We start from the raw sequence: 23,789 nt of genomic DNA, 5'->3' as shown, positions 1-23,789 counted from the left end.
GGACAAGGGAAGTACATTGTGGATATTCTTAGCAGATTTCACATGGAGGACTGCAAACCCATGTCTACACCTATGATCACTAACTGGAAGAAGCTTCACACTTCTGATTCCGAGTTGGTGGATCCTACTCTATATAGACAGTTGATTGGTTGTTTGATGTATTTGGTCAACACTCGACCAGATATATGTTTTGCAGTTAACACTATGAGTCAGTTCATGTGTGAGCCCAGGAGAGTGCACTGGGTGGCTGCAAAACACATTCTTCGTTACTTGCAAGGGACTATGGATTTTGGTCTGGATTATAGATAGGGTGATGGAGTGACACTGGCAGGGTACACAGATTCAGATTGGGCAGGTTGTGCTTTAGATATGAAGAGTACTTCCGGGTGCTGTTTTGGGTTGGGTTCGGCAGTTGTGTCGTGGATCAGCTGGAAACAACAGTCAATTGCATTGAGCTTAGCTGAGGCAGAGTATATGGCTGCTAGTTTGGCTAGTTGTGAGGCCATATGGCTTTGCACGCTGTTGTTTGGTCTATTTGGTCAGGGATTGAGACCTTCAGTAATTTACTGTGATAATCAGAGTTGCATAAAACTCATGGAGAATCCAGTTTTTCATGACAGGTCAAAGCATATTGAGATCAAGTATCACTTCATTAGAGACTATGCCCAAAAAGGTGCTGTCAAGCTTGAGTACATTTCCACAAATGAGCAGGTAGCGGACATTTTCACCAAAGCCTTACCACGGGGTAAGCATGTCTACTTCAGAGACAAGATGGGAGTGGTGAGGAACACTTTTCTCGATAAGAGGGAGTGTTAAAATTTGGGTACCAGAGGACAAGTGGTTCCCTAAGGCTTTGATCTTTGGCCTAGGGAAAAGTGTCCAAATTTATTTTTTCTCCTAAAGTGACTTTATAAGTGGTAAAGTTACATTCTAATTTAAAAGTGATTTTATAAGTGGTAAAGTTACATTCTAATTTAAAAGTGACTTTATTAAAGTCAATGAAGAATTAGAAAGTGAAAAAGTGACTATGGAAATAAAAGGCTAAGTGGGTTTTTATTTAAGTGGGTGAGTTAAAGAATAGAAAGTGAGAATTAAATGCACATTTATTCTCATCCCTAGATCTAAATGAATCTCAGCCATTAGATCTTAGCCATTTGGAGACTTAAAGGAGAAGAGAAGAGAAAAAGATCATTCATTCTTTCATGAGCATTTGAGAGAAAGAGAAGAGAGAGCAAGGAGAAAATTTTTGAGCAGTGAGAAAGTGAAGGAGAGCAGCAAGAAGACATTTCAGCAAATCTAGGCAACAACATTTATTGGCATGCTTCCCAAGGCAAAACCGTACAGCAGGAGAAAGGCACAGAAATTGAGAAAGAGGGATAGCAGCTAGGGCACAAATTTTGAGGCAGTCGTACTGCTAAAATCTGTACGGTCCGTAAATCAAGTTCGAGGCACGTTTTTCGACGCAGACCGTACAACATTTAATGTTGTTTTATTGCTGGAAAATTTCTGTTTTGGCTATTTGCCGATTGACACGATTTTCGAGGCGGAGTGCAAGCACGAAAATCAAGATAAGTTATAATTTGTGGTTGCTGGAATTTTTACTGTGTATTTCAGTTTCTCTGTAAAAGCATTTTCAGAAATAAAGAAGAGCTCTCAAACTGGGTTTCCCCAAGAGTTGTAGGGGTTTTTTTCCAGGGTTACATTGACCAGAAGTCACAGTGTTATTTTCTATGTGTGGCTGTCATAATTTTTGCTGTGTTTTATTTCCGCAATTTCAGCGGTTGTGAAATCTCTAAATTTGTGTTTTCAGAAAAATATTGTCATTTCCAGATTTTAGAATTTTTATCATGCTTGGATTCAAAACTAAATGTAGGGAGTGATAAGGAAAATTGATAACCGGAGTTGGGGTTGAAATATCTTCAGTTTGGTGCCGAAGTGCAGAACTTTGATGGACAAAGGTGACTGCTAGCTTAGCAGTTGGAGGTCGGGAATTAGGCCTACCCAGAGAGCAGATTGGATTAGCTCGTGTACATGCTACAAAAGTGACGTGCAATAGTGTTAGAGGGCAGCCCTTCTACAGTCTTGATGTGTAGTGGCCTTGATGGACTAAGGCACTACTAGTGAGCAGTGTGGAAGTGAAGGACCGGCAGGATGAGATACGACATCAAAGCTGCAATGAAGTTTTTTATTGTATCTTGTATACCATAGACTGTTGTATTATTCAGATTTGGTTTAATAGACTGTCTTATATTTGTGCATATGTGATTTACTGCTTTATATTTTCCGCTATGCAAGTAGTTCTAGTTGAGATTCTTGGTTTGGTAGCGTCAGTGATTTTTAAGATTCTAACCTAGACCCAAGATCGTGGAATTTCAACATTGTCATTGATTTCTCACTTATTTCCGTTGCAAATTTAATTGTTAATTATTTTAGTTTTTAGCATTTCTGAAATTTATTTGGTAAAATATTTTTTTGGGGATTGTTAAATTGCTGACTAAAATTAAATTTTGGGTTGATAAGAATTTAAATTAACATGGTATCAAAGCTCTGAAACTATAACAAGAGAGAGATCACAGGTTTGACGGTAAAATATCTTTTGGACTATAGATTTAAAATCATTTACTATTTTTTGTGGCCAAGTTGATTTCTTTAGTAGGGCATCATCGGGTTTGAGGTATGAAGACAGGTTGAAGGGGGCTGGTAATTTCAATCCATGGAAGGAATTGTTCTCTATTGTTGTAAAGGTGAATGGTTTGTGGGAATTTGCAAGTATGGAAATTTAGGTTCCTACAGATCACCTCTAAGCAGCCAAGCAAAAGTTGAATGATGTGAAGGCAAGGGGAAAATAATTTGGATGGTGTGGAGGATCACTTGATCTCTCACTTAACACAGAGAGACACAACACACAAGATATGTGGCCTTGACCTGTTTATACCAGAGTACTAAGAAGAACAAGAAGATGGTGTTGTGAGAGAAGCTAAACAATATTCACATGAACATATATAAGACCGTGACCTCTTATCTCGCTAGGATTCAACAGGCTCGTGATGAGCTATTAGCTGTGGGAGAAGATGTGAATAATTCTGAGCTTGTAAAAGTAGCTCTAAAGGGTTGTGCTAAGAAATGGACTACCTTTCAAGAGGGGGTCCTTGCCAGACAACAACTTCCAGATTAGAGTTGGTTGTGGGACAACTTTACCAAAAAGGAGATTTGGGAAAGGTCTATCACTTGTGGACAGTGTAAGGGCGAAAATGAAGAAGACCTAGCTTTTGCTGGGGAAGGAAAGAAGGGCAAGGGCAAAGGCAAGCAGAACCAGGGTGGAGGAGGAACTTCACAGGGTAAGAAGGAGAAGGACATGAGCAAAGTCAAGTGCTTTGCATATCACAAATTCGATCACTAATGCCAGATAGTGTTCAAACAAGAAGGGAAAAGAGAAAACTTCTATAACAACAACGACACAAATGGATGAGTTTTCCGAGAAGTTTAATAAGGGGTTTGCCCTGGTCTGTTGCTTTTCTAGCACCATATCTCGTGGTGTGTGGTTTATGGACAGTGGAGCTTCTCGTCATATGACGGGATTTGGAGACCTCTTTACCAGCTTTGCCAAGAAGCACTGAGATCTCCATGTAGATCTTAGAGATAATGTGAGATATTCAGTGCAGGGTGTTGATAGTATACAGTTCCAGCTAGACTTAGGGAGTCTTATGGAGGTTAAGGAGGTGTTACATGTATCGAGGTTGGAGAGGAACTTGCCCTTTGTTTTGGCCATGGTGGATAGGGGAATTGCGGTCAACCTCATGGGAGATGAAGTTTCTATGACGTCAAGAGGAGCTGATCCTAGTGTGAGGCATGTGATAGGGATTAGGGAGAGCAACCTATATCTGTTGAGAAGATAGCCCGTGAAGGTCTTGGTGCATGACACTGAAAGCCAAAATGAGCTTTGGCATAGGAGGATTGAACATCTACAAAACAAGGCTTTATCTCTATTGCGATAAATGGTCATTGGTTTTTTCGGAGATTAGGGTAGAGCAAGAGGGTGTGTGTAAAGGATGTGCGCTTGGCAAGCATGCCAAGGCAACCTTTCCTCACAACAAGACCAAGTCCAAGGGAGTGTTGGACTTGGTGCATTCAGATGTATGTGCTCTTATGTTAGTGGAGTTGATCATGGGGTTTAGCTACTTCATGACCTTCATAGATGACTATTCTAGGAGGACTTGGATCTACTTCCTGAAGACCAAGGATGAGATCTTCATTCGGTTCCAACAATTCAAAGCTCTTATGGAGAACCAAACTGGGAAGAAGATCAAGGTGTTGAAATCAGATAACAAGGGTGAGTATACCTCCAATGAGTTAAAGGGTTTCTACAGGGAGATAGGAATCAAGAGAGAATTCATAGTGCCTTAGAATCCTCAATAGAATGGGGTTGTAGAAAGGAAGAATAGGATCATAGTTGGAGCAAGGAAGGCAATGATCCATGATCAGGACTCGACTATGTTCTTGTGGGTGGAGGTCTGCAATACAACAATTTACTTGCAAAATAGGAGTTGTCACAGGGCAATGGAGGACAAGACCCCTAAGGAGGCTTTTACATGAGTGAGACTGGAGGTGAACCACCTTCGTATATTTGGTAGTCTAGGATTTATCCATATTCCTTCAGAGAAGAAGACTAAACTAAAGCCCTCTTCTGAGAAAGGGATCTTTGTGGGCTATTGCGAGGTCTCAAAGGCCTATAAGGTCTACATTCCAAGACAGAGGAGTGTCATCGTCAGTTAGGATGTCAAATTCAAGGATGATAGGGCCTTTAGATCTCATGACATAGAGCCAGTGGTGGTAGAGGAGAGGGAGCGAAAGGCTCCAAAGGTTGAGGAAGATCTAGCAACACCAGCAACAGGGGCATGACCTTCAATTCAGGAGTAGGAGCGAGATGTTCCTTCTAGCTCTACTAGGAGGAGGCCGAGATGGGTCGAGCAGACATTGAGAGATGTAGAGGAGCATGTGGAGGCTCCTAACATAATGTTTAGACAAAGTAGATCACTAGCTAGATTTTCCAGCTATATGGCCTTGATGAGCAACATCAGTGATTTCGAGCCTTCTACTTTTGAGGAGGCAACAAATCAATAGGTATGGACGAATCCCATGCTGGAGTACAATTCTATCATGAGGAAGAATGTGTGGGATATAGTGCCGAGGCCAGAGGGAAAGTTTTTGGTTGCTTCTTGATGGATCTATAAGATTAAGCATGCAACTGATGACAGCGTCGAGAAGTACAAGGAAGGGTTCGTGGCAAGAGGGTTCTCCCAGAAGGAGGGAGTGGACTATGAGGATACCTTTGCACTTGTTTCCAGATATGCATCTATTAGGGTGGTCATATCTATTGCCTTAGAGTGGGGTGAAGGATACATCAGATGGATGTGAAGACTACCTTCCTCAATGGGGTGATGGAGGAGGTGTACACTGAGCAGCCTTAGGCATTTGAGGTGCATAGGAGGGAGTCCCATGTATGTAGAACGAAGAAGGCCCTTTAAGGGCTGAAGTAGATTTCGGTCGCATGGTACTCTAGGATCAAGGGGTACCTTCTTGGTTTGGGCTTCACCAAGAGTGAGGCGAACTCCAACTTGTACCATGTACTTGTTGAGGACAAGCTGCTGATATTGGTGGTGTATGTGGATGATCTATCCTTGAAAAGATCGCAGATGGTCATTGAGATGTGCAAGGAGGACCTCTCTTCTGAGTTTGAGATGAAGGACATTGGGCTTGTGCACTACTTTTTGGGATTGGAGGTGTGGCAACAACTATTAGAGATCTTCCTTGAGCAGGGCAAGTCTGAGTTGAGATCCTAAGGAGATTCAGGATGGAGGATTGTAGGCCTATGTATACACCTATGATCACCAACTTGAGGAAGATTGATGCTTCTTAGAGTGAGTTGGTGGATCTCATTGTGTACAGGCATCTTATAGGGTCGTTGATATATCTAGTCAACACTAGGCTAGATATTTGCTTTGTAGTGAATGCACTCAACCAGTGTATGGTGGAGCTAAGGCAGGTTCATTGGGTTGAGCGGAGCATGTGTTGAGGTACCTTCATGGTACAATAGACTTTGAACTGAGGTATGTTAGAGTTGGTGGAGTGTAGTTGTAGGGGTACACATATTTTGATTCGGTAAGGAGCGTAGTGGATAGGAAATCCACTTCTGGATGTTTTTAAGCTTGGGGTCAACAATGATCTCGTGGTTCAACAAGAAGTAGCACACAGTGGCACTTAGCTCGACAAAGGCAGAGTACATGGCAGTGAGTCTGGCGAGTTGTGAGGTCATCTAGCTTTGCTAGATGCTTGTTAGTTTTTTGTAGCATCGGATGTGCTCTAGCCATGAAATTGGTGGAGAGGCCAAGGCACATGAGTTCTAAAGAACCTAGAAACCGTTTGGTGAAATTCCACCTGGATTGTATTTTATTAAAATAATTAATATTTTTAATGGGGTTCCTATGTCTAAACTTAGGAAAATTAAAATATTAATGGGAATTAATCAAAATATGGGTGAGAATGATCTAGAAGGCCGATCAAGTCATGTTTTAATCTTTAGTCATTGATTAGAGATTTATTCTTGGCCGTTGAAGTCTCAACGCGAAAAGTATAAGGAGGCTTGGGGTTCATTTAGAGACACATAGAGAGATTGAGGAAATCAATTTTCTGAGGTGAGAAGTTCTCAGGAGGAAAATCGATTGGGGAGATCTTGCAGCAGAGGGGCAGTGAGAATCCGGGAGAAGGAATTTCCGGAGAGTACAAGGCAGAGAGAGGACAGAAAGACGTCCAGAGGAGGGCTGACACTGGCCTACACAGTGTTGACGTAGAGGCAGCGTAGTCAGTGAGGAGAAGTCGAGTTTCTGCTGAGGGAATTCGAAGTTCAGTTGCTGGAATCCAGGGTGTGAGTTTGGGAGGCAGGAAAGTCGATTTCTCAGCCAATAGAGGATCTAGAGCAGAGAGGTAGCGTAATACCCAGGAGGGGTGACGCAAAAGCTGCCCAGGGTGACGCAGTTTGACGCAGAGGCCATCAAAAGGTGATGCAGAGCCTCTAGAGCTGAGGATCAATCACTGATTCTCCAGTGACAGGGTGAGATCATTTCACCAGTCTTTTGTCCAGTATTTTCTCTGTAAACGATTGCTAGTTGAGAATCCTAGATTTGTACTTGGAATTTTCTCTTGCATAATAAAAAACCCTAGGAGCTGTTGCCTCGGTTTTATCGCATTGGGTTTTTCTAAGGACTATTTTGTCCAAAAATAACTGTGTCCTATGTATCTTGTTCTGTGCTCAGTGTTTTTGTTTCATGTAATCAAATATTAAAGTAGTGTAGGCTGCAGAAGTAATTGCTTCAGTATTCAGAGAATAACTTGATGAATGTATATTAAAATCAAGTAACTGAAGTAGATTCATATTGGCTACAGTAGGGGTTCCTTGAGGATTAAGAATTTTCACATGGTATCAAAGCGTTGATTTTGAAACAGGAAGAGCAGATTTAGCGCTAAGAAGAGAGCCCAAAAGCTGCACTTGGCAGCAATTCGAATCACCTTGAAAGGATTGTGCAGTCCTTGCCGGGAAGTAGAGATTCCGAGGAAATCTCTCTATGAGAGAGTCAATAGAGGTACGATTTCCAGTTCGAGAGTTTGCAGAGGCAGAGGGAGTGACGCAGAGCCTCAACGCAATGCTTGAAGGGCGTAGTTTCTGCTGGGGCAGAAATCCGTTGGAAAAGAGCGAAGACACATAGAAGGGGAATTTTCTCCTTAGAGAACTTTTTGCCAAAAAGTTCGAATTTCTCACTTGCTAGGCAGCTGAGTAGTGCTGAGTAGTGACTAGAGGAGTTAGTTCGACAGTTTGGGTGAGATGACATCGCATGGGCTCAGAGATCAGGATAGGTTGGAAGGAGCTTCCAACTATGTCATATGGAAGACCAGAATCTTAGTTGTTCTGGAGGAATATGATCTCGAAGCATACGTCAAGAGTGTTGTGGTTGTTCCCACTAACAATGATCAAAAGAATAAGTACAAGGCCGAGCAGGGGAAGGCGAAGAGGTTCATACTCGATGGAGTTCGAGATCATGTGGTCTCACACTTGCAGGGCAAAGATACAGCCCGAGAGATGTGGGAAGCTTTGTCTTCATTGTATGAAGGTTCTTCTGAACAACGAAAGATGTACCTAGAACAAAAGTTGCAATGAACATTGATGCAGAAGGGAGAAGGAGTTAACTCCTATATTCAACATCTTCAGGACACTAGACACCAACTTGCTGTAGTGGGGTCTACTCCTCAGTCTACCGCGATGGTAAGGACGACCCTGAATGGAGTCTTGGATGAATGGCAAGTCTTCGTCCAAAGTATATTGGGCAGGGAAAGACTACCTTCATGGTAGAAGATGTGGGCAACCCTTCAACAAGAGGAATTAAGGAGGGACCTGGTCAAGGTCAACCTCAATGGTAGCAGTGGGAGTGGCACGAAGACAAAGGAGGAGGAGGAAAACACAGCTCTAGCATCAAAGGGACAACAGAAGCAGAAGCGGAAAGACATTTCGAAGGTGAAATGTTTCAGATGTGGCGAGATGGGTCACTTTGCATCCCAGTGTCCTCTGAAGCAAAAGGATAAGGATGAGAAACATGATCCTAAGGCTGCTCCAGTAAAGATTGACGAAGATGAGTTTGCCATGAGTGCCCATGCATCTCTAGGAGGGAGATGGGGTGATATTGAGCTGTAGTCGGGAGGACTACATGTGGGCAGGATCCTTGAGGAGTCCACCTCTTGGATCAATTCCTTGCTACGAGAGCCCAAGATTCAGTAGTAGCGAGATGGACTTAGTGTCAGATGATGCAGTGGATTGATTGGAGAGACAGATGCAGTAGCTGGAGACCAGAGACTGACTAGCGCAGAGCAAGGTTGGCACAGTGCAGAAGTCAGCAGCAACGCAGAGCAAGGTTGGCACAGTGCAGAAGTTAGCAGCAGCACAAAAGATTCAGAGGGTCAGAGACTAGAGCAGTCAGATTCCAACATTCATGGTATTATGCTGAACATAGTTAAGTTCAGTTAATTTTGGATGTTTTTCAGTTGCTTCTCTCAGCAACTGAGTTGCAGTATGAATGCAATGTTAGCAGTGGCAGTGCTAGCAGCATAACAGATGCAACATTTGAGAGGGAGCTGTAGTACAGATGCAGTGTTGATTTAGGGTAGCAGCGGATGTGCTCTAGCCATGAAAATTGGCGGAGAGGCTAAAACACATGAGATCTCCAAGACCCATAAATGGTTTGGGTAGATTCTAACCTGTTTGGGAGATATTAAAAATAATTAATATTTTTAATGGAGTTCCTAACTCTAAACTTAGGAAAAATAAAATATTAATGGGTATTAAAATTTAATATAAAACTGGGTTAGAAGGTTCCAAAAGTCATGGATCAAGTCAAATTTAATCTTAGCTGTTGATTAGAGATTTAATCTCGATCATTGAAGGACTAACAGGAAAAGTATAAGAAGAGGCTTGAGGGTTAGTTGGAGGACACACTGAGGGAGACCAGTCAGTTCGATTTCTGGAGCGGGGTTAGCTGAGAAATTCGAACTAGTGGTCTAGAGAGTAGCAGGAGGCAGCAAGTACGGAATAGAGAGTCGGGAACAGCACTAGGGGAACAACGCAGAGGTTGGAGAGGCAGACGCAGAGGCTGCAGATTGCGCAGTCACTGGAGGGCCTGCGTGGGTGACGCAGAGAGGCCCAGTGCTGACGCAGAGAGGCAGGGGCTGACGCAGAGGGTTTGGGAGCTACGCAGAGGTCAGCCAGGCTGACGCTGAGACTAGGGGAAGTGCTGAAGAATTTTCTCTCTGTTGGGTAAGCCAGTTTGGCACCTAGTTGTACTGAAGAATCGCTGAATAATAAAATCCTCCCTTGCTGCATCGGTTTTCCCACATTGGGTTTTTCCGGGGACTGATTGTCCAAAATATTTGTGTCAATGTGTTAATTCTTGTGCATGTGTTTGTTTCTATAAATCAGTTGTTGCAGTGATAGAATTTTCACATGGTATCATAGCAGGTAATCAAAGACTGGGAGGGAAAATCAATTATGGGTCGAGACCATGATGCAGAGGCATCTACGTCAGGAGACTAGCACAGATTTTCAGAAAATTGCACAAGAGAAAGTGATTTCAATTTCTCTATGTTGGGTTCGAGGCTGGAAGAAGAAGTGGTTTGTGTGACTAGCTCTGCATCATCAAAGGTATGGTATATAGATAGTGGGGCCTCTTGGCATATGACGAGAATCTGGGAATGTTTCTTAGATTATTGGGAGGAGAAGATGAACTTTCAGATCACCATGGGGAACAAGGCAAAATGCACTCCAGTAGGTAGGGGTACCACAGTTTTTCAAACAGAAATGGGAGAGCGGTTCTGTGCTGCATGTACCAGGATTGGGGATGAACTTACTTTCCGTGTCGCAACTTCAAGGCAAAGGCTATGACGTCTTCTTCATCAAGGAGAAAGTATAGGTCAAACATTCGAGCTAGAAAAGGAAAGTGTAGATCTAGATCAAAGTAACAGGTTGTACAGACTACAACTAGAATTGCCAATCGCACTAATAGGCAGTCATGGAGACAAGGATTTGAATGTATGGCATAGAAGAATGAGACATTTGCAGCATGGGGCTTTGAGAATTCTCAGGAGCACTGTAACAGGAGTTCCGGATCTTAGTACGGAACAAGATGATGTATGCAGAGGATGTGCTCTAGGAAAGTATGCCAAGGTAGCATTTCCTAGAAGTAAAAATAGGGCCAAGAGTGTACTAGGATTGATACACTCAGATATCTGCGGACCCATGTCCACTAAAGCTCTTAGTGGTGCCGAGTACTTCCTTACCTTCATTGATGACCACTCAAGGAAAACTTGGATTTATTTTCTGAAAACCAAGGACGAGGTTTTCTATCGATTCAAAGAGTTCAAGGCTCTGGTGGAGAATCTGACTGGGAAGAAAATAAAAGTTTTGCGCTCAGATAATGGTGGAGAGTATGTCGATAAGGACTTCACTGATTTTTGCACTAAGGAGGGCATCAAAAGAGAGTGGACAACTCCTTACAATCTGGAGCATAATGGAGTAGCAGAAAGAAAGAACAGGTTTATTGTAGAAGCAGTTAGGGCCATGATGTATGATCAGGATATGCCAAAATTCCTGTGGGCAGAAGCATGCAACACAATAGTCTATGTTCAGAATAGAACTCCTCATTGGGCATTGGGCAAGATTACTCCAGAGAAAGTCTTCACAGGGAAGACGCCTGAAGTCAGTCATTTCAGGATATTTGGGAGCTTAGCATATTGCTGCATACCTGAGGAAAAGAGGAAGAAGCTGGATCAAACTGCAGAGAAAGGATATCTAGTGGGATATAGTGAGAACGCTAAGGCATACAAAATCTATCTTCCAGGGAGTAGGAAGGTAGTAGTTCGACGAGATGTGAAGTTCATGGAAGACAAGGCTTTCAGAAAATCTCGAGAAATGCCTTTCGAGGAGCAGTCAAAAGAGGAACCGTTGGTCAAACCTCTTCAACCAACGGAAGAAAAGAATTTTTCCTCGGGTCAGGAAGAATCACAGGATGAGGAGGAGCTAATAGAAGCACCTGTTGGCAGAGGAAGAATGAGCAGGGAACTTCGTCAGATTTTGCGAGATGTAGAGGACTTCATCGGTGCGCCAAGGAACAATAAGAGGGAGCAAAAACAACCAGATAGATATCAGGCATTATTAACTCAGGATGGGGAGCCTACCCGTTTTCAGGAGGCAGCTCAACATCAGGTTTGGCTGAATGCGATGGTAGAAGAGTACAACTCCATAATGGTGAATGATGTCTGGGAGGTGGTGCCAAGGCCTCAAGACAGATCAGTGGTAGGTTCAAGATGGATCTACAAGATTAAATACGCTACAGATGACAGTGTTGAGAAATACAAAGCCAAGTTTGTGGCTAAGGGGTATGCTCAGAAGGAAGGAATTGACTACGAAGCGACCTTCGCCCCGGTGGCCAGGTATACATCTATTAGAGCCGTGATATCCCTTGCAGCACAGATTGGGTGGGAGATTCATCAGATGGATGTCAAAACAACATTTCTAAATGGTGTGATAGAAGAAGAGGTATACATTGAACAACCAGAGGGCTTTGAGACACATGAGAAGAAGTCTCATGTATGTAGATTGAAGAAAGCCTTGTATGGGCTGAAACAGGCACCTAGAGCATGGTATGGGCGAATCGATGGCTACTTGCAGAAAATGGGATTTGTCAAGAGTGACGCAGATCCAAATCTCTACTATCTGGTTGTAGAGAATGAGCCTCTAATCTTAGTATTATATGTGGATGATCTCTTCCTGACAGGATCATCCAGGCTCATAGGGGACTGCAAGAAGAATCTAGCCACAGAGTTCAACATGAAGGATTTGGGACGAATGCATTATTTCCTGGGGTTGGAAGTTTGGTAGCAAAAGGGGGAGATCTTCCTTGGGCAAGGGAGATATGCTACAGAAATCCTGAAGAGATTCAGGATGGAGGACTGTAGATCCATGGCTACTCCAATGATAACCAACTGGAAGAAGATTAATGCGTCAGAAGACAAAGATGTTGATCCCACCTTATACAAGCAGCTCATAGGGTCCCTGATGTAGCTGGTCAATACCAGGCCAGGCATTTGCTACGCTGTCAACACCCTCAGTGAGTTCATGGTGGAGCCGAAGAGGGCGCACTGGGCAACAGCCAAACATGTTTTCAGGTATTTAGAGGGAATAGTCAATTCTGGACTCTTGTACACCAGGTGTAAGGATATCAGATTGAGTTGGTTTACTGATGCAGATTGGTTAGGAAGTTCAGTGGATCGGAAAAGTACCTCTGGGTACTGTTTCAACACTGGATCAAGAATGATCTCCTGGTGCAGTAGGAAACAGAAATCCGTGGCTCTGAGCTCAGCTGAAGTAGAATATATGGTTGCAAGCACAACTTCATGCGAGGCCATATGGCTTAGAAAAATGCTTGTGAACCTATTAAGAAGAAAGATGGAAGCGACCAGGATCATGTGTGATAATCAGAGTTGTATCAAGCTCTCTGAGAATCCAGTTTTTCACGATCGGTCAATACATATTGATATCCAGTGTCACTTTGTCAGAGACTGTGTCCAACGAGGAGCTGTACAGTTGAGCTACACTTCTACAGGAGAACAGGTGGCAGACATCCTTACCAAGGCCCTTGGAAGAACCAAGTTTGATTATTTCAGGGAGAAGATGGGGATGATAAAGAATCCATTTTAGTAGCAGAAATGGGTATGATGTTGCAGTGCAATAGCAGTCAGCAGTAGCACGATGCAACATGATGAGAAGGAGTTTGCAGTGCAGATGCAGTGTTGGGAAGATGGACCAGCAACAACACAGATGCAGAGGGAGCTGCAGTACAGATGTAGCAGTGGCAGTGATAGAGCCATGGGCAACAGTATAGGATGCAATAGTGCAGAGGATGTTGGGCAGGGAGGCTTAGCATCAACACAGGTACCGATGCCGTATGATTAGAGTAATGCTCAGTGTGGAGTATTACTAGAGCACAGTCCTCGCTAAGAGGGAGTGTTGATTTGGGGTAGCATCGGATGTGCTCTAGCCATGAAAATTGGTGGAGAGGCTAAAGCACATGAGATCTCCAAGACCCAGAAATGGTTTGGGCAGATTCTAACCGGTTTGGGAGATATTAAAATAATTAATATTTTTAATGGAGTTTCTAAGTCTAAACTTAGGAAAAATAAAATATTGATGGGTATTAATATAAAACTGGGCTAGAACGTTCCAAAAGTCATGGATCAAGCCAAATCTAATCTTAGCCGTTGATTAGAGATTTAATCTCGGCTGTTGAAGGACCAATAGGAAAAGTATAAGAAGAGGCTTGAGGGTCAGTTGGACGACACACTGAGGGGACCAGCCAGTTCGATTTTTAGAGCAGGGTTAGCTGAGAAATTCGAACTAGCGGTCTGGAGAGCAGTAGGAGGCAGCAAGTACGGAACAGAGAGTCGGGAACAGCACCAGGGGAACAACGCAGAGGTTGGAGAGGCAGACACAGAGGTTGCAGACTGCGCAGTCACTGGAGGGCCTGCGTGGGTGACGCAGAGAGGCAGTGCTAACACAGGGGGTCTGGGAGCTACGTAGAGGTCAGCCAGGCTGACGTTGAGACTGGGGGAAGTGCTGAAGAATTTTCTCTCTGTTGGGTAAGCTAGTTTGGCACCCAGTTGTACTGAAGAATTGCTAAATAATAAAATCCTCCCTTACTGCACCGGTTTTCCCACATTGGGTTTTTTCCGGGGACTGATTGTCCAAAATATTTGTGTCGATGTGTTAATTCTTGTGCATGTGTTTGTTTCTGTATTATGATGTGATATTTGCAGCAGAATTTATTTTAATGTTTACTGAAGGATTTTCATAAATAACTTATCGGGAAATAAGTAGGTAAAATAAATCAGTTGTTGCAGTGATAGAATTTTCACATGCAGCAGTGGTAGTGACAGTGTCATGGGCAATAGTACAGTAGCAACAACAACACAGTGTTGGTGGCAACAACAGTGCAGAAAGGAGGTGCTTCAGAAGCAGAGCAACACGCAGTTGGACATTGTTGCTAGAGCACTTTCCTCGCTAAGAGGTAGTGTTAGTTTTTGGTAGCATCAGATGTGATCTAACCATGAAAATTGGTGGAGAGGCTAAGGCACATGAGTTCTAAAAAACCCAGAAACCGTTTGGTGAAATTCCACCCAGATTGTATTTTATTAAAATAATTAATATTTTTAATGGGGTTCCTAAGTCTAAACTTAGGAAAATTAAAATATTAATGGGTATTAATCAAAATATGGGTGAGAATGATCTAGAAGGCAGATCAAGTCATGTTTTAATCTTAGCCGTTGATTAGAGACTTAATCTCGACCGTTGAAGTCTCAACAAGAAAAGTATAAGAAGGAGGCTTAGGGTTCATTTAGAGACACACAGAGAGATTGAGGAAATCAATTTTCTGAGGTGAGAAGTTCTCAGGAGGAAAATTGATTGGGGAGATCTTGCAACAGAGGGGCAGTGAGAATCCGGGAGAAGGAATTTCCAGAGAGTACAAGGCAGAGAGAGGACAAAAAGACGTCTAGAGGAGGGCTAACGTTGGCCTACACAGTGCTGACGCAGAGGCAGCGTAGTCAGTGAGGAGAAGTTGAATTTCTGCTGTGGGAATTCGAAGCTCAGTTGCCGAAGCTAGAGTGTGAGTCTGGGAGGCAGGAAAGTCGATTACTCAGCCAACAGAGGATCCAGAGCAGAGAGGTAGCGTAATACTCAGGAGGGGTGATGCAGAAGTTGCCTAGGGTGACGCAGTTTGACGCAGAGGCCATCAGAAGGTGACGCAAAGCCTCCAACGCTGAGGATCAATCACTGATTCTCTAGTGACAGGGTTATTTTTTTTTTGTTGTACCTGTCATTGATGTTGGAAATACTAAGAGCAGGGTGAATCAATATTTCACTTCAGTAAGTTAATTTTAACTTCACAGAGCATTGATTATCATTAGCATTAGATTAAAAACATAAGCAAGCATCACATCACATGAAAAAATAACTACACCATTCAACAATGCACAGCATCCAAGACAATAGACATGAGATTTTTATGTGGAAACTCTTTTGAGAGAAAAACCACCGAATTCTTCTTAATATAGGTCTTCAAAATTTACATTAATAGGAGGCTCCAACTTCCAATATTTTCAGCATCAAGTGAAGGAGGCTCCAACCCCTTGGTTTACAGTCTCCAACCTGAAGGAAGCTCCAATTCCCAGATTTACCAGCTACAACTGGAAGGACTCTTCAATGCCGTATTTTACCAGCTCCAATTGGAAGGACGCTTCAATGCCTTATTTTACCAGCTCCCACTAGAAGGATGCTCCAACACGCTGCATAGGCTTCAACCTGCACTAACACCACCCTGCTGCCCTAAAGTGTTCTCAGGCTCCGACCTGAAGGAGACTCCACTCTCTTGCCTTGCACCACCCTACCACCCTATTCAGCAAGTGAACCATGTTTCATTTATTTTCAGACTGGATCCACCTGCACTCAATATCAAAATAAAACAGTTTGGTGATTTTGTCAATCAGTAACACAGGCACAAGGTCATCAACAACAATACAAGCTTTCTCGCTTCAGAAGATCAAACTCTAGCTCAACTTAGTATCGTACTCTTGCATCAATGGTTATGCTAAATACAAACCTTTTCACAACACGCTCAGGACATATGTATGTCTCTGTCAAACCTTAGCAACAACAATTAGCATATATCTGAAAAAACTCTACAATGCTTCTGCTCTATCACTATACTGTCCACAGTTATATACACTGTTCCAATACTGTATAAAAATAATATCTCGTTCAATACTTAGCAGCAGTATATAACTCAAGCTCTGAGCCTCTGACCATACCAACTCCATCATACACCCACCACTTTCTGTCATCATAGCACCTGCACAAAATACATGATATTATGACACTACCATCTAGTATCAGGATTGCAAGGCTTATCCAATCGATAGTATATATGACATGACAATAATACACCAGCAATCACATTACATGCCCTCAATAGCACATGTATATCACTGTAAAAATCTAGCAGCCCCAATGAATACTAAACCTTGTAAGAACACTATTAAACAGCTCCTGCAATACAAGTATGTCAACTTTGAATCCTCAGTTCATATTCTGTCCCTGCATCATGCTCAGCCATATGGCACACCTGCCATAACGATCAACAGAACACTGCTCAGCATACAATCAACTGATAAACCCTAGCAGCTTTCATCATGCCCTAATGAGAGCACAAACCCTCAACCATTCATTAGATAGCTATATAATCATTTTCTGCTCATCAATGCATGGAAGCCATACAAGTTCATCAATGCATGGAAGCCATACAAGTTCTGCAAAGCTCCTAGCAATTCTGTTCAAAGGGTCGAACCATAGCCTTCAACAATTGGGTCCACTGCTGCTTGTCATGTATATCTTGTTGAGAAACCTTAGCAGTAGTGAATCAAACTCACAGCCACAATGACCTGCTCATCAAACCACCTCAGCCTGACAACATATTCATGACAGTACTCTCTCCTTTTTATCAAAGACAGAGCCCTAGCATTAACATCATGTCATCATTTTACTTTGACCAGCAACATACTTTGCCTCAATGCTCTCTACAATACAATCGAGAACATATAACTTTTCTGCTATGGCACCTACTGCAAAACCCTAGCAAAAAACAACTCTGATCACTGTATCATAAATTTCTGAGATTTGTATAGCACTCTTCCGCAGCATAGTAATCAAGAACAAGGAGATTCTGCCCTACAGAAAACAATCCTTTAGCACATGTACACTAAAAATATGACCAATACATAGTAAATGAACAGCTACAGTAACACCAGCATACACAATCTTCGTATAGACTACCCATGAACCGAGCATCAATAGTATCATAATTCATGTTTGTGCACAAACACATTGCATTCAAATATCTGTCAAGTCGATTTCACATTATGTCTAACTCAGATTGCTTAGCAAACACACGACTGTTACAGGCAAATCACTCTTAATTATGGCAGTACGCACTGGTTTGTCTGCTTGCTGATCTCTGGCTCAAATCGTTCCAACCAATGCATAGGATACATGCACATTCTTTGTTTCTTCTCTCCGCATCCCTATTCTTCCATGCGTACAGAGTTGCTACAAATAGTCATTGATTAATTATGCACTGTAAACAAAGGTTCCAACGTATGCATCGAAACGATCATTCAACAGCGAAAGACAACACAAAGGTACGTTAGCTGATTGCACAGGCATATGCGCACTATCATCACATCTGCTCCTGCGCACTCTACAGGTCACATGGCCAATTGTTCTCATCAAATTGACTATGCGTAGAGCTCCATCATTCTTAATCCATTATGCTTTGACCAACCTTCAGACTGCAGATAGAGATTAGCCTCAGAAAAGGTGCTTCAAAGCTCTTGGCCTTCCATGCAAGATAAGATTTTGAAGCTCTGGCCTTAGTTCAGAATACGATTGTCTTCTATTGAACTCCGCATAACATTGCATTCTGAAGACAGCCTTCTCCAGCACATTAAGAAAACACATCTGTTCAATCATGTTAACAGAGCTTCTTGTGGTCCGCGAGTTTCAAAAACTATGCAACATCGTTGTATGATATCTCAGAGAATGTGATGTAACCCAGTGAAACACCATGACCAGAAGACAAAAGAGTGTGAATAATAGGCCTAAAAACCAATCAGAACTTTGCTCTGAACTTATACAGAATAAGCATGGAACCTCAGACAAGATAACTCAGCAAATTAGCTTCACAATATTCTGCTTCAGATCTGGAACTTGCTCAGATCTGCTCAAGAAAAACCGAGATCCCAAACCAAATATACACCCAAGAACCTTCAAAAGAGACTTCAACCTCCTTCAGATATGACGGTGCTCCACAGGGCCGCAGATGGTCATTGAGAAAGCTCGCTTTAGACTGAGTCGACTTGTACAGATTGGAGGGAAAGAAATTAAAATTCAAATTTTAAATTGGAGCCAAAAACATTTTCCTTGGAGGCCGATTTGGCATGGTGGCTAACTTTAATTTGAAGCCAAAATCCCCAACAGCCATTAGAGCCAACTTTTAATTCAATTTTTGATTTTGCACTTGATAAAAACTTTTTTGACTTTGACTAAGATATTTTAATTTAATTTTCTTGAATACACAAAAAATTTACTTGTGGGATCTCCTTTGGGGCTTCTTGACCAAAAGTGGGGTGTCAATATTTAAAGAGGTATATCTCCTCAACTGTGAGGACCTAGGAGATGTACCACATACCATTGGAATCAACATGATGAGAAGAATTAGATGATGATGATCCTAAGTCCAAATACAATGTGCTTTCCATGCAAATTCTCATCAATTGCACGGGATCTAGGGTTTCCTAGGGCTTCCTGAACATTGGCACTTCAATCAATGCAATCCAGATAAATATTAAGAGCGTTCAAGAACTGACGTTGGCATCAATGACAACACCATTCAACAATTGATTTCTCACTTATTTCCGCTGCAAATTTAGCTCTTAATTATCAGCGTATTTAGTTTTGAACAGTTCTAAAATTTATTTGGTAAAATACTTTTCTGGGTATTGTTAAATTTCTGAGTGAATTTAAATCAGGGTTGATAAGAGTTTATATTAACAGCCAGTTCGAAGATCAGTTTTGGTTTCTAAAACTCTGTTAAAATCTGGCTTACGCTTTATCAAAATCTGTTTTAAAAGAACAGTGGCTTCTCACCAAAATCTTACACCTATTCAAGCCCCTCCCAGGCAGCCAAAAGTTTATCAGTAATAAATCTGCCCTTAAATCCAGTTTGCTCCTTGTATACTATCCGGGAAAACAGTAACTGTATCCTACTAGCCAGAGCTTTGGCTAGAATGTTGTACTAAACATTCCTAAGAGTAATCTGATGCAACTTCCCATGAAATCACTTTTGACCCCTTTAGGAATGAGTTTGATAAGGGCAGGGGAATATGGAATGACAATCTGTTCAGATTTATAGAACTGTTTTCACATCTTTCATACGTTTATTGGAACTGTATCTCCAAATGAACTGCTGTTTGATGCATTGGAAAAAGAGTTAAAAAGACTAAAACTTTGACATGGTTAAAATTCCTTACCAATTATAGTTAAAACCCTAAAACGTTGTAACAAATTCGTCAACATTCTGGTAAAGGCTACAGCTACATAGGGTGTTGGTATTTCCAACAGTAACTTGATATCTGATGCTTTGGAAACTAGAAAGGAAATGCTACAATCTTGTTTTTTGATTTTGTTCAAATAATGTATGAATTGATTTATTATCCGATTACAACTGTGCTGTATAGTCTTTGCAGAGTCTCTAGCTACATTCTGCATTCTTTAAAGGTATTAAGTCCTTCAATTATCACAGATAACCACGTAAACAAAACTTTCCTTTAGAATCACCTAGGATTCCTTTGGACCCAGGGGGTTTCCCTAACCATGGTTCTAATTTTATTTGTACACCACACTGAATTTTTTTCTGTGATTTTATGATTTGGAAGTCTAATCATTTGGATCATTTAAGGTTGATTTCCCCAGATTAACCATTGCAGCTTGTTTATGAAAAAGGTGGGTGTGTATGGGTACACAGCATATTCTTCGAGTAAGTTTGCTCTACATGGTCTGGCTGAGGCATTGCAACAGGAGCTCATTGTGCATAACATCCGTGTTTCACTTATATTTCCCCCAGATACAAATACTCCTGGATTGGTGGAAGGTAATTGACATTTTAACCTTCTCATTAATTACTGTATTTTCATATATTGGTGCAGGCACAATTTGAATGAGATTCAGAAACTGAAGATTAAAAGCATTAATCATTTTTTTCTCTTGTTAGTGCTCATTATATGATTAATAAGCTTAAATCGTTGCTTTTCTGATAAGGCAATATCCTTTTTAAGAAAATATATTCATATGACTAAAGGATACTTTACTTTCTTCTGGCGTAAGCTATGAGCAATCTTCTCTGGGATGTTTGGTTTATCATTTGTAAAAATTATTTTAAATGAGACATTTCTTTTGGATTTTTTTGGAAATAAAACCATTCCCTTTCTTGTTAACAAGTGGAGCTGTTCTTCTCTTCACATTTCTGCAAGCCTCTGATATGATTTTGATCGCCTTTGCATGAACTACATTAGAAAAAACTAATTTGGTCTTTGGATTGCAGAAAACAAGATGAAACCAGAGATCACAAAACTAATAGCAGCTTCTTCCAGTTCCATGGAGGCTACAGAGGTTGCTGAAAAAACTTTAAATGGCATTAAATCAGGAAAGTTCATGATCACTTGCAACTTTGATGGTTTCATGCTTTCTATCGTAACTGCAGGGATGTCTCCACAGACATCACCTATCATGGCATTTGTTGAGGTTCTTGCTGCAGGCATTGTACGTATTGTTGCTCTATGTCTGCTATGGAGTTGGTACAGCACCGTGCATAAATGGCACAATCATCCAAAGAAGTAAGTTCAAAAACTGAATAGTGCACTTTATTTCAGTGTCTTGTAATGCCTTTGATTTGCAATTTTCTAAATAGAGATTCTACAAGTTACTGTATTTTAGCAACATTCAATAAATATATAATTATTGTCACGTCAGTTAGGAGACTAGACATATGTCCCGAAAAAAATGTGGATTTGTTGAAATCCTAATGGGATCTTTTATATGGATGAATACATTTGGACAACATAGTTGGATAATCTGTGCCAAACAAACAAACAAAAAAAAATATTTTAATAATCTACTTTCAACAGATTGACATGTTTGATTAGTATTACTTATGCAGGATCACTTTTTCATATATTTTTAGCATAAGGACATCTATAAATAGATGAGCAAGGATTTTCTTTTCTCTTGTTTGAAAGTTACATGCTAATTTTAATTTTGTATTGGGTTGCCAAGGTCAAACCCTTTCGAGTGTGTACAGAAATCTAAGAGCAATACCATTGTTGCATTATACGTAGAATATGTTAAACTTGCTTGAAATATTTTTCTTGATATGGTCATTGATATACGTTGTCTGAAATAGAGATGGTTTCAGAAAGAAGATTCCTAAAGTTTAGGTGAAGAGTGATTAGAATATAAATGTACGTGTGGTGAATATACAAGTATTATATATAGTCAAGTTCATAGAGAAATGTTTCTTTTGCTGGCTTTTCTTTCATTTCATCTTTTCCAGGATTTTAGTGTTTTTTTGGTTTGTGGGTTACTGTGCAACCTCAGTCCCATGTGGCTGACATTTTCCAGAGCAGAAATAAATAGTTTCATGCCAGAAATGGCCTGCTTTGAGCTTGTTTCTGAGGAGTATCTTTTAACCCCCAAGATAAGAGATTCTGTGCGCATATGCCTTTTAGATAAGAATAAATCATAGTTTGTTAAAGCCTTAGAGCCAATCTAATGTGAGGTTAGGTTAGAGGGGTGCTCAAAAATTGTGTTGATCGATAGAATGCTTAAATAGAATTGGGTATATTCAGTGATACACTATGCATGCTATAAACTTAAAAGCCCCAAGTCTGCTAATCCCTGGGATATGAGATTCCATTTACATCCCTTTTAGATAAGGAGAAATAATGGTTTTCCAAAGCCTTGGAGCCAATCCAATTTGACGTTAGGTTAGAGGAGTGCTCGATAATTATGGAGGATTGGATCAATCCACAAAACGAACCCTTGCTAAACATCATTCCTTCTTGTTCTCCAAGGTCAGATTTCCTAAGGACCTTAGATCGCACCTTAATGTTTTCTTTTAATTAGAGGTGCTATTTGAGGTCCTAAACAATGTTCCATCTTGTAATGTTGTGCAGGTACTCATAGATGCAAGTCCTATATGTAGAGTTGCCGGTTTGCTTCGTTGAAGTAAATATGGGCATATTTGTTGCATGCCTTGTATTCTTGCCATGAACAACATCTCAATTACATTGGAGGATTTGTTTGAAATTTAAATCAAATCTTATAATCAAAAGGGTCGAAAGATTCATCCACCACGAAGCCCAAGTTATATATTTTATTTGAATGCAAAAAAATAGCTCCTTAAACCTAGTAATACTCCCTTTGCCATCTATTTTATATTCTCCTTCAAAGATGATGTACGTGGAACACAAAGTGGTATGGCTATTAGTGACATGTCGGTTAAGTAGCCACAATTGAGTTGTAATTCTTCTATAGATGTGAATACATCAAAGTGTAGATTGCATGCTTTTGACTTGAGAAAAAGTTTATTATTGTTGACATTGCTTAGCGTCCACTTCACCTCTTTGGGCTTGGAGATATAGGATATTGTTTAAGAGAAGTTGAGCATGCATTCAATGTGCACACATACAAGTCATTATTTATAGGAGTGGTGTATGGCTTAATGGAATGTGTGAAGAAAATTTTGAATGTAAAGAGGATTTATGGAGATATGGTTAATAGTCCATTCAATGTTGCTATAGTTGTTTGTAATAGTTTTGTACTAAATAAATTGTTATATGGGTATTGTTTTGTAATAGTTTTTTATCAAACAAATGTTTGTGTTATTTGAAAACTTTTAGTTGCAAGAAAATATGGAGTGTTAACTTTTATTGCATTTATGTGATTGGAAGTTTAAAGCATTTTAAACTTTTTAAAAGTTTGTAATAGTTTTGAATTAAATAATTTTTTATATGGGTATTGTTTTGTAATAGTTTTTTTTATCAAACAAATGTTTGTGTTATTTGAAAACTTTTAATCACAAAAATATGGAATGTTAACTTTTATTGCATTTATGTGATTGGAAGTTTAAAGCATTTTAAACTTTTTTAAAGAGCTTTTGATCTGAAACAATTTTGAGAAAATGATTGTTCAATACTTGGAGATAAAAAAAAGCAGAATATTAATTTATTTAACTAAGTTTCTGTATTAAAATGCACATGGTTTGATAGTCTTAAATACATGTGATGTGGTGCATGTGGTTTGATAGTCTTAAATACACATTATGTAGTGGATTGTTTCTTTTTTTTTTCCAAGGAAAAAAACCGAGCTTTTCTATTATAAAAATAAAAGAGCTACAAATAGATGAGTTAACATCCAGCAGAAAAAAACACTGCCTGAGACAGATATGTTGCCACATGGGCTCGCAACGTTAGTGAACTAACGTGCACAAAGAATATGAAGGAGAAGAGAAAAAGAAACGAAAAAAGGG

General features: G+C 40.7%; 1 protein-coding gene across 3 annotated transcripts in view; it reads left to right on the top strand.

The window, feature by feature from the left end:
• Positions 1-23,789, top strand: part of LOC149244848 (3-dehydrosphinganine reductase TSC10A-like) — an 83,427-nt gene that overhangs the window by 43,709 nt on the left and 15,929 nt on the right. Inside the window, exons 2-4 of one of the 3 annotated variants that reach the window (XM_089457570.1) lie at positions 20,207-20,354; positions 20,805-21,096; positions 22,435-23,117. In XM_089457570.1, the coding sequence (XP_089313696.1) occupies positions 20,207-20,354; positions 20,805-21,096; positions 22,435-22,444 (450 nt within the window). In that variant the 3' untranslated portion in view covers positions 22,445-23,117. Of the gene's footprint in view, positions 1-20,206; positions 20,355-20,804; positions 21,101-22,434; positions 23,118-23,789 lie in introns of those variants that run through there. The other 2 variants (XM_089457569.1, XM_089457571.1) reach the window with 2 other exon arrangements.

The sequence above is a fragment of the Pinus tabuliformis genome, chromosome 7 (genome assembly GCF_031772625.1).
Source record: "Pinus tabuliformis cultivar Carrire ecotype Pingquan chromosome 7, CPIR1, whole genome shotgun sequence".
Classification (NCBI taxonomy): Eukaryota; Viridiplantae; Streptophyta; class Pinopsida; order Pinales; family Pinaceae; genus Pinus; species Pinus tabuliformis.
This window is presented reverse-complemented; position numbering and strand designations above follow the sequence as displayed.